Source organism: Telmatherina bonti (assembly GCF_933228915.1).
Source record: "Telmatherina bonti genome assembly, chromosome: 19".
Classification (NCBI taxonomy): Eukaryota; Metazoa; Chordata; class Actinopteri; order Atheriniformes; family Telmatherinidae; genus Telmatherina; species Telmatherina bonti.
In genome coordinates this window covers 29,899,559-29,911,573 of record NC_136617.1, presented here as the reverse complement: position 1 = coordinate 29,911,573, position 12,015 = coordinate 29,899,559, and the positions used below count along the sequence as shown (strand labels likewise).

At 40.7% G+C, this 12,015-nt stretch overlaps 1 protein-coding gene across 2 annotated transcripts; it reads left to right on the top strand.

The window, feature by feature from the left end:
- Positions 1-441: 441 nt before the first annotated feature.
- LOC306769835 (hippocalcin-like protein 4) lies at positions 442-10,794 on the top strand (the record flags this gene model as incomplete). Of its 2 annotated transcripts, XM_079258569.1 has the most annotated exons (3): positions 442-603; positions 10,295-10,510; positions 10,597-10,794. In XM_079258569.1, the coding sequence occupies 3 exons, from the start codon at positions 442-444 to the stop codon at positions 10,792-10,794; spliced, it is 576 nt and encodes a 191-aa protein (XP_079114695.1). The 2 variants fall into 2 exon arrangements, with proteins under 2 accessions (XP_079114695.1, XP_079114696.1); XM_079258570.1 differs by lacking the exon at positions 10,295-10,510.
- Between the last annotated feature and the right edge of the window lie 1,221 nt (positions 10,795-12,015).

Genomic DNA, 12,015 nt, shown 5'->3' with positions numbered 1-12,015 from the left:
TCATGTGATCCTTGTCAAAGTTAGCATTTCACTTCTTTATTTTTTCTACTGTCGACATGTAAACTTTGAGGACCAGATGTTCGTTTGCTGCCTACCGTGTGCCACTGTGACAAGATAGTTAGTGTTTGTCACTTCCCCTGGCAGCGGTTGTAATGTTATGGCTTATAAGCATGTCTTTATTTTCCACATTTAATTATGTTCCAGAGCTAAATGGCACATTAAGAAGAAAGTTGCTGAATATTTTGACACACACAGCCATAATAAAACACACTTCTTTTACCTGCATCCATGCACAACTAATTACTTGTTTGCTTACATCCTCAAGAGACAGATTTTCTCAACAACACAGAGGCACCATTGCTGTTGTTTTATTCATTTAGCACCTCATGAGTGCTAACCCTGCCCCTTTCTCTGTCCTCTTCTCCAGAGAAGTGAAGCGTCATGGGGAAACACAACAGCAAACTAGCTCCGGAGGTCCTGGATGACCTGACGAAGAACACCGAATTCAACGAGGCAGAGCTGAAGCAGTGGTACAAAGGCTTCCTGAAAGACTGTCCCTCTGGCATTCTCAACCTGGAAGAGTTTCAGCAGCTCTACGTTAAGGTGAGGGGGGTGTGGAGGGATGAAAAGACATGAAAGAGTGAAAAGACAACTGGTAACTGGTTGTGCAACAATATCAAGCGTTTTTTTAATTTTTTTTATTTTAAGTTAACCCTAGAATCATAGACTGTAAATAAAAAGATGGACGGAGCCTCCGTGACGTCACCCGGAGGTTTCTGAAGGCTAACTTGAAGCTCGGTGGGCGGTTCCTACCATCGCCATCTTGGCAAGGTCATGTGTGTCGTCCCACCTAGAAAATACAAATATAGGCAAAGAGGTGGAGCTGAGAGGGGAGCTGTGAGTGTCATGGTGGATGATTACACTTTATGCAAACTCCAAGCTGCCTGTAGCTAACCTGGAGATAACAGGAGATAACCAGCTAACAGAGGTAAGCGGGCTACAGCTAAGTCACGTTGTTAAAAACCGCGGTTGTTCTACGTTCTTTTTACTTGAAGCAGGAGATCGGGTACCTGTCAATCAAAAGGACACACCCCTAAATATGCAGAACTACAAGATTAAATTACTTTTAAACGGCCGAGTTAGAAAAAAATTCACTCCCCCCCACAGTTGTCATGAAGGTAAACCTGACCTATTAAACCGAAAGTGGATTTTTGTACCAGGCTGTAAACATGTTTATTTCTGCTGTGAAGTTGGTATTTTTAACATGGGAGTCTATACATTGATTTTGAATACTCCTGTGTTAATAATCTGGGGTTAAACCTAAATGTTTTTAAACAAATAGCAAAACCCCCCACTTAAATAAGTATAAAGAATGGGGTGAAGTGCATAGAATTGTAGGTGAAACACCGTCTTTATATTTGCACATTTTAAGGAAGCGATGCAACGTTTTGAATGCTGATGTGCATTCATATGCTTTTGTGCATCAATGATGAATCATATTCTCACTGCCCTGGATGCTGCATGTAGATGCTCTGTGGCAATGGAGCTCAAAGGGAGTGTTTTGATGGTGGAAGATAACAAGAGAAGCAATGAAAATGTGGGTGCACAAGAACGTGTGGCTGAAACACACTACCAACAGGTACTCTGCAAGAAACACCTGATACTTGTGCCAACCACCAGTGGAGACACATTTAATCATTCTGTCAGCAACACATGTTTAGGCTCCGTTGCCACCTGCAGGATGACTACAAGGAGCTATAGATGAATTCAGCAGTGTGTCGCACCCTCTTACTGAGAGTCCTAAGTCCTAGTGACATTGGTCATGGATAGCTGGACTTACGATATTAGACAGCGGTCCACAGGCAGTGCTAAGTTTATCTTGTGTTTATCTTCTGTTTCTTACATTGTGAGATGTTAGTGCATTAATGGTTCTTCATGGTTCTATATTATGCAAAATTCACTTTTCTAGCAGTCTTTGTTCCCATTGTCTGTGTATGAGATCCAAAAATGAGACAATTCTGTCACCTCTTTCTCTTGCTTGCACTACTTTTTAGTGAATGTGTGTTTAAATGGGCGAGTCTGAGATCTTTCCCTTTGTGACCTCAGGTGCTGTTGACCCACCACCTGACTAGTTGAGCCTCTAAAATTAAGAAGCCAGCATGGACAGGTGTCGCTCAAGAACATTTAAAGGTTCAGACACAGACACAGCATCTCAGTAAAGCTCAATAGAGTGACTTTGGTATGGCTGAAATTGGGGACCAAGGGTGAATTTTGGGTAAAATAAATGGAAAACAGTGTTGTTGGACCTCTGACACCCATATGAAATTATTAAAAACATGTATAATTTAGGATCCTTAATGTAAACCCTGCTTCATCTGATAGAAACAAATTTTAATAACTGACAAGCCACACTGGAATGAAACACTAATCTGGTTTTAATTTATTTAATGTTTGTAAAAAAAATTCATTCAAACTTTCGCAAAGACTGGTCATTTTTTATTATCTGCTCTTAGGCTGAAGGACACCACAGAGTTACTAAACTCTAAAGCTAAACATCAGCACTAACTTTATTATTGCATGAGCTATAATGTTCACCTGATGCCAATACATGAGAGTTTCTCAAAAGGAGTTTTGTTTGAGAAAAAACACCAGTGGCATCAGATTCGATTATATCGATCATATCCTCGTTGCAACCTTTAACGTTCAGGGTTATCACATGTTTTCTTGACATTGTGCAGCCATGCTCATATTTCTGAGAAAGTGCAGGTTCTTTACATCTGCACCAGTACACATGGATGTTTTTTCAACATCAGTGTATTTAGATTTATTAGACTTTTGATCAGTTGACCACTTCCTTGCATACTGTAAGGCGAGCTTTGAATAGGATGGAAAACAACCCTGATAGCTTGGAAGAAGGTCTACAATACTTACAGCCATGAATAAAACTGTAAAATGACGCATGTTTTCCAAACATATGTACTTTTCATTATACCAGGCTTTAAAATGTACTGGAAATGTAGGAAAATAATGGTTGCCTAATAATTTTTTCTGTGTCTGGTGAAAGTTTATATTGAACCTTCAACTAAAACATAAAATATCCAATTGTTTAATTTGTTGGGATTAAACTTTTGGGATTTATATTTAACCTAATTAAGTAAAACTGTGTTATTATTAATATGATGTAACATTAAAACCTTTCAGAACATTGCATTAGCATAATGTAACTTTTCTTATTGTTGTTCTTTTAGTTTTTTAAAACCCATTCATCAACAAAAAGTTGTAATTTTAAGTCCCTGTGTACTAAAAGATGGATACTTCCTTGTATACTATGATCCACAGATCTGTTTTTGTCCTCTGTGCTGAATCTGTCATTGTTTTTGGGATACATAAGATCTGCACCATTATGTTGAGTCTCTTAATGCATCCTGTTTGTAGCACAAAATGAGGCCAAATAGGAAATGAAGTAAGACAATGATAAATAAAGATAAAAATAAATAAATAAATAAGCAGATTATTTAAAAAAAAAATCAAGTAAAAGCTAAACTAAAAAGGTGGATCTAGAACCTCATTTTAAAAACATCGATAGTCTCTGCTGCCCAGAGTTTCTCTGGCAGGCTGTTCCAAAGGCGAGGGCCATAAAACTGGAACAAGGTCTCGCTGTACGTTTTAGTTCTAACTTTTGGTCTATTAAAAAGGTCGGTACCGGAAGACCTCAGAGTCTATAAGGGCTCATAATTTGAAAGAGGTTCAGATAAATAAGAAGACCCAAGACCTTTAAGACATTTGTAAAGAACTAAAGAACCTTAAGATAAATCCTGAAACGCACAAGGAGCCAGTAAAGCGATTTTATAACATGTGTAATGTGTTCCCGCCCTCTGGTCCTTGTCAGAACTCGTGTCGCCAAGTTCTGGAGTATCTGCAAACTAGAAGTACTCTGGAAGACCAGAGAGCAACATAAGTCCATTGTTGCCAATTCCATAAGGATGAACATGGTCAGTAACAGTCAGATGCTGCTGATCAAATGCACTTGATTAATTTCATCAGTTTGAGCACCTCAGGTGTGTGTCTGCACAATGCCAAGGAGGAAAGATAACAGCAAGTATTTTAGAGAAGCAATGGCTGCTGTCTATCAACGTCAGAAGGGTTACAAGGCCATTTCCTTACATTTTGGAGTCCATCCTTCTGCAGACAGAAGGATTAATCTCAAAGGTTTCCAGACAGCTGTCAGAAGTGGATTCCCCAGCAAATTCAGCCCAAGGTCAGCCTGTGAAATGCTCATAGAAACTGCCAAAACCACAAGAGCTACATCTCTGACCTCAGTTAGCAAGTTGAATGTTCAGTTCATGACAGTGCCGTAAGAAAAAGACTGAACAAGGAAGGCTTGTTTGGAAGGGTTGCGGGAGGAAGACGCTTATCTAAGAAGAACATGGCAGGACAACTGCATCTGAACAAACCACAAGAGATGTGTGAACAGAATACATACACACCAGGTTTGGAGGAAACACATCAAGTCAGCATAAACAGGTTTCTGTAACTATAGAACACGGTGGTGGAGGGTTGATTATTTGGATCTGGACGCCTTATAGTCATGGAGTCACCCTAAACTCCTCTGTGTGTGTCATGTTCTTAGGCTTTTGGTTGTGGTTTTATAGTCATGTCATGTTTAGTAATAGTTTCCTGTTTTATTTTGTAGTTTTGTCCCTTGTATATTTTGTTTTGTTTTCTGCTTCCTGTCATTAGTTCACCTGGTTTTATGTAGCTAATGCACTTCATGTGTTTCCTGGTAGTGTTCCTCTGTGTATTTATGCACCTCAATTTGACTTCCTCTTTGTCAGTTCATAGTTTGAATCATGTCATGTTTTGTTGCTCAGATTATCTCTTATAGTCTATTTAAACCTTACTGCCTGCACCAGCCTCGTACAGCCTGCACTTGGGTCTTGCACCACCACTGCAACTCAACAGTATTCTAGAGCCACATGTGAGACCATCTGTCTGTCAGCTAAAGCTTGGCTAAAACAGCTCATGTAGGAGGACAAAGACATAAACACAGCAGCTGATCTACAACAGAGTGACTAAAAATGTTTCATTTCATGTAATTTGATTAATTTAACAGTGACATTGTACATTAATACAGTTTTTTCAACTTTTTTTGAGCCAAGGTACACTAATTTCATTGAAACAATCACAGGCCACACCATAAACCAAAAATGTTGATAAATGAAACTCTTTAGCCTATATTAACAATATATAGTTATTAGATAGTTATTAGAATAGGTAACTACAACTCTGAACTAAAAGAACCTGTGGTGTTCCTCAAGGCTCCATCTTGGGACCACAACTGTTCAACATCTACATGCCCCCACTCGCTCAAGTTATGAAAAACAACAAACTATGTTATAGTTACGCTGATGACACACAAATCTACATGACTATCTCACCAGGAGACTATAATCCGATCCAAACTGCAGATCCAAAACGCATCGATCAAATTAAGACTGGACGTGCTAGAACTTCCTTCAGTTAAATTAAGAAAAAACTGAAATAATATTCTTCAAAGCCAAAGAAAGCTTAAAGTCAACAACCAGCTTCAGGCTGCTACATTAAAAACTTATGAAAACACCAAAAATCTTGGAGTAGTCCTGGACTCAGACCTGAACTTCAGCTTCACATTAAGACAACCGTTAAGTTGCCTAGAACATTTAGAGGATTAAAGGACTGATGTCTCAACAGGATTGAGAAAAACTTGTCCATTCATTTATCTTTAGTAGACTAGACTACTTTAACGATGTCCTTACTGGTCTTCCTAAAAAGTCCATCAGACAGCTGCATGTAGTACAGAACGCTGCAGCTCCTCACTAAGTCCAGGAAAGTGGATCACATAACTCCAGTCCTCAGATTTTTACACTGGCTTCCTGTCTGTCAGAGAATTGACTTCAAAATCCTGGTGTTAGTTTATCAAGCACTGAACGGTTTTGGACCAAAATACATTCAGGATCTTCTAAATTGTTATGAACCAACCAGATCCCTCAGGTCAACAGGATCTGGTCTACTTTCTTTTCCCAGAGCAAAAACCAAACATGGAGAGGCAGCGTTCAGTTTTTATGCTCCTCACATGTGGAACAAACTCCCAGAAAACTGCAGGTCCATTGACACTCTCAGCTGCTTTAAATCAATCTTAAAAACATTTTTATTTGCCGCCTTTTGTTAATGTCACTGTTAATCTTTCATACTGTCATTTTTATTCAAAGCATTTTCAATCCCTCTTGTTTTATTTAATCACTTTCGTTTACTTTTCTTGTTTGCTTAGTTTTAACGCTTTTTGCACATTACAGCAATATTTTTATGTAAAGCACTTTGAATTTTCTGGTACATGCAGTGTGCTAGACAAATAAACTTGCCTTCCCTTGTGTGGATGAACACAGCTATTTTTTGGAGCAATTAGGTGACATTGGATAATTTCCCTTGGCACACCTGACAATCTCTCAAGGCACACTGGTGTGCCATGGCTCAGTGGGGGAAAATACTGTATTAATAAACATTACTGTAAATGTAAAAGAGTTAGCCAAATAGCTATTTTACATCTGCCCTCCCTGGACGAGGAGAGAACAATACAACAAATTAAAGGATAAAATTTCACATGTATGCAAACAACAATTCAATTCCATTCAATTCAGCTTTATTTGTACAGCGCCACTTCACAACAATGTTGTCACAGGGCACTTTCTAGACACATCATTTCAAGCCAATTCATACATAGCCTATAATAGAAACCAACTGATTGCATCGAATCATGACTTCGATCCAATCCCCCATCCTGAGCTGGAGGAGGCGGCAGTGGGAAGGAAAAAACTCCCTTTTAACAGGAAGACAACCTCCGGCAGAACCCGGCTCAGGGAGGGCAGCCATCTGCCTCGACTGGTTGGGGTGGAGAGGACAGGAAAGACAGATCAACATGTACAACTGCACTACCTGCTGAAAAAAGGAGAAATAAGTTACAGATGGCAATATTGTCATATAGTTATACATTAATACATTAGGCAAGGCAAGGGCAAGGCAAGGCAAGTTTATTTGTATAGCACCTTTCATGTACAAGACAATTCAAAGTGCTTTACATGAAACATTAAAAGCATTACAGAAAAAAGCATAAAAGAAAATACAAATAAAATCAAAATACAATCATAAATTATATTAAAATAATTAAAAGCAGAATTAAGTAAAAGTTACTGTGCAGATGTCATTGTCACAGTGGCAGTGGAGATGTGATGTGGACCCAAATGCAGACATGAGGGAAAACAGGATGCAGGTCGAAGATAGATTTATTCCAGAACAAGATGAGGGCAGAACTAACAAAATGAACCAACAACACAAACTGAAACAGAGGGGTATAAATCCACTGGAAAACCAAACAAGAAACAGGTGAATGGAATGAACTGAAACAAGACCAGGTGAACTCAATGAACAGGAAATCAATAAAGCTAAACAACAAACAAGGGAACCAAACAGGAAATACTACAAAATAAAACAGGAAACCTGAACCAAGGAAAAAACACAAACCACCACATCATAACAGTCATACATTGGCGCATGACAAAAGAAATGTTTTTAACCTGGATTTAAAAGTTTCTACATTTTGGAGAAGGTTTAATCTCCACTGGCAGATTATTCCACTTGTTTGCAGCGTAACAGCTAAATGCCACGTCTCCATGTTTAGTCTGGAGAAATAGAGAAATAGAGCGAGGTGCTTCTCAGTGCATCAGGTGACATCCCCATTGCTACAAAAGTAAAGGTTGGCTAGACTACCCATAACTATAAGAGCAAAGAGCATAACCTGGACAGTTGGGTCCCGTACATGCAGACTCCAACTCAGGAGATGCTCATATCCTAACTATAAGAATCATGGAAAAGGAAGGTTTTCAGCTCCATCTTAAAGGTGTGGAGGGAGTCTGCCTCCCGAACCCACTGTGGGAGCTGGTTCCATAAGAGAGGAACCTTATAGCTCAAGGCTCTTTCTCCCATAGTACTCTTTGAGACTCTTGGAACCACAAGTAAACCTGCAGTCTGAGAGTAAAGTGCTCTATTTGGAATATATGGAACTATAAGATCTTTTATGTACAATGGAGTTTGGTCATGGAGAGCTTTATATGTGAGGAGAAGAATTTTAAACTTTATCCTGGATTTAACAGGGAACCAGTGTAGAGAGGCTAAAACTGGTGAAATATGATCTCTCCTGCTAGTCCTCATCAGAACCCTCGCTGCAGCATTTTGGATCAGCTGGAGTCTTTTCAGGGCATATTTTGGACAATCTATAAATAAAGAATTGCAGTAATCCAGTCTGGAAGTTATAAAGCCATAGACGAATGCAGCACTGAGATCTAAAAGAATGCATACAGACAGAAGTCCTTTATCTGAGGCCATGAGAAAATCATTTGTGACTTTCACCAGTGCTGTCTCTGTGCTATGATGAGCTCTAAATTCTACAAGTAGGATACAGAGCACTAATACAAAACACTAATGGCAATATCCAAAAAGTGTTAACATCATACAGAAAATGGTTAGCTGAAGTTACCGCTGCTCAAGATAGTTTCACAAGCTTTTGAGTTGTGGGGGAGGACTCAGTTGTTCACACATTGGATTTAGTTAAAAAAAATAACTTGGTGGAAAATTTTATGAGGTCGTATTTACTGAATTTGAATACTTTCTAAGGCAGTTTATCCCAAATGTTTTTTGCATGCATAAAAGCCAGGCTACGGCCTGTGTAATGCATAATGTCTGCTATTATTAGGTCATATGCTGATGACTTAAGATGTCTAATTTTACCTGTTGCCTGTTTTGCTCATGAAGTGTAATACTGTAGATTGTGGCATCTCAGTAGATCGTCTAAAGCAGGGGTGCCCAGCTCTGGTCGTCGAGGGCCACAATCCTGCAGGTTTTCCTTGCGTCCCTGTTCCAAAAGAGCGGCAACCTCCGGTGGTTAAAAGTATAGCCTATGCGGAAGTGCACAAAACTGCAGTTCCCCCCCCATTCATTAGGGGCTGGCTGCAAAACAGAGCGAATCCCCATAGACTCTCATGTTAAAAAGGCCAACTTCACAGCAGAAATAAACACATTTCCAGCCTGGTTCAAAAATCCATTTTCAGTTTAATAGGTCAGATTTACCTTCAAGACAGCTCTTGGGGGAGTGAATTTTTTTCTAACTCCCCGTTTACAAGTAATTCAATCTAAAAATTCTGCATATTTGTCGTTTTGATTGACAGGTACCCAATCTCCCGCTTTAAGTAAGAAGAACGTAGAACAACAGCGGTTTTTAGCCGGTTAACAACGTGACTTAGCTTTAGCACGCTTACCTCCATTAGCTGGTCATCTCCTGTTGTCTCCGGATTAGCTCGGTTAGCTCTTAGCTACAGAAAGCTCTGAGTTCGCTTGATGTCAATCATCCACCATGACGCTCTCGGCTCCCCTGTCAGCTCCACCTCTTCGCCCATATTTGTATTTTCTGGGTGAGATGACATGCAAGCCCCTGCCAAGAGGCGATAGCAGGAACCGCCCACCGAGCCTTAGTTCAGCTCTTCGGAAAATTATGGGTGACGTCACGGAGGCTCCGTCCATCTTTCTATATACAGTCTATGGTTCCAACACACCTGACTCAAACTAATCACTGACTGTGCAGAACTTCAGTGACTGTTGGATCCATTTAATGGAAGCCAGTTGTGCTGGATCAGGGATACATCGAAACCCTGCAGTACATCGGCCCTTGAGAACCAATTTTGATCTAAAGGTTTAGGAATCTCTTCATCACTGTTTGACAAACTAGAAGCTCCCCAAACTTGTCTAGGGCCCCCACAAAGCTAGCAATGGCCCTCTATGCAGGGCCCCTAATCATCAACTGCAATTTCATGACTGAAATCTTAATTGTTGTTTCATCATTTTTTGTCCATTGATACATTCACAACCGTTCCATGTTTTACTATTAATTAAAAATATATGCATTTTACTCAGACTAACTGCGCTGCACCCCTGTCATAACTCTGAACACCCTGCGGGGTGGGCCATCCAGTTCGTGAACCACTGATTTAAGAGCAGGATGTGCTGGCAGTCTTGTTTAAAAAAAGATAGATTTGTTGATTAAAAGAGAAACTGATGTACAATTTAAAGGTAAACCACAACTATCTGCCAGTGTTTGGTTGTTGGAGACAATTTAAAAAGAATCTGAACTTCAACAACTTAATCCCTCATTTCCCACAAGAACTGAAACAGATACATGATTTCATTTCTGTTTATCTTTTTCACTCCCCAGTTTTTCCCCTATGGCGATGCCTCCAAGTTCGCTCAGCACGCATTTCGGACATTTGACAAGAACGGCGACGGGACCATCGACTTCAGGGAGTTCATCTGCGCCCTGTCCATCACCTCCAGGGGCAGCTTTGAGCAGAAGCTCAACTGGGCCTTCAATATGTACGATCTGGATGGAGATGGAAAAATCACACGCATGGAGATGCTGGAGATCATCGAGGTGTGTGTTTGTGAGCTTAAATGGAAAAAGAAGGATTATAAAATGTTATATCGGACCTAAACATCATCTTCTCTACCCTCCTGCAGGCCATCTATAAGATGGTGGGTACTGTGATCATGATGAGGATGAATGAGGACGGGCTGACCCCGCAGCAGCGCGTAGACAAGATCTTCTCCAAGATGGACAAGGACCACAATGATGAGATCACCTTGGAGGAGTTTAAAGAGGCCGCCAAGTCTGACCCTTCCATCGTGCTACTGCTGCAGTGTGACATGCAGAAGTAGACAGGGAGGGGTGGAAAAACAGGGAGGGAGGCAAGGGGTAAGAGCTGGTGAAACTAGCGAAGGGAGGAGGCTGATAGAATAGCAGAGGGAGGGAAAGGGAGGGATGCACCAGGAGGGAGCTTTTTCTTATTATTTTTGTGAGGCGGCTATGACTGGAAATGAGCCATGTTTGGACCCCTGATTGATGTCATTCTTTGTGTGAGTCCACCCCGCTGTGCAGCACTCCCCCTGCAGCACACTGCTGCTCCAGTCCAGATAGGTGTCCTGATAAATCCAGTCAGATGGCGTGTGAGCAGTGGAAATCCCTCCTGCTCTGTTTGGCACCGACCGAAGAAATATGGTGTTACTCCTGCTTTCACACTGGCAAGTTCTGTGCTTAGCGTGAGATTACAAGCCTGCAGGGGGACAAAAGCGTGAAGATCAGCTACATTTTGAGCACACGACTGTGTTCTTGTAACAGTAGATGTTTTATTAGTTTTTACTTAGATGACGACGTAAACTCCCTACTTCAAGTCAGGGGTGTAAAAACACATTGATTCAGTGATCACTGGTAAGATGGGCTTTAGAAAGGAAGTGCAGACCTGTTGATGTTTATTTTAGTTGATTTTTTTCTCATATCATCTCATATGTACGCAGCCTGTGAGGGGACGTTATTTTCTTGTGCTCATGAGACCAGTCCATGAATTTCAGTCAGCTGTATAGAACTGGCAATGAATGGCTTCAGTGAGATACTTATTAGACTAAAACCTTTGACTTACTGATAACAACACTGAATCTTTGCTTGCCACCTATTACCCTTAAAACAAGTTAGTACAGTTGGGTGGGGGGGCGCTTGTTTTGACACTACACCAGCCTTGACCCAGTTGCTAAAAACACTCAAGAACAGTTACAAACACAGAACCATCTTCATCCTGATCAGTGGATGTGCGTTAAAAATGGATTGCACATCAGGAAAAAAAAAACAGTTCCACAAGAACTCGACCCAAGAGGTGTTGGTTTTCTTCATGAGCACAAGATACTTTCTCAGGTGCCCAAGAAACCAATATTTTTATATAGTCATCATCCCCCTAGGGGCTCTGTAAACATGGATAGAAGTGATCAAGGCCGGATTATCCAATGGGCATGATGGGCGCCTACCTGGGGCCCATATGGGGTCCAGCCCATTTGGGGACTAGTGGAACCCACATAGGGCATACACCAGGAGTTTGGACATGAAACTAA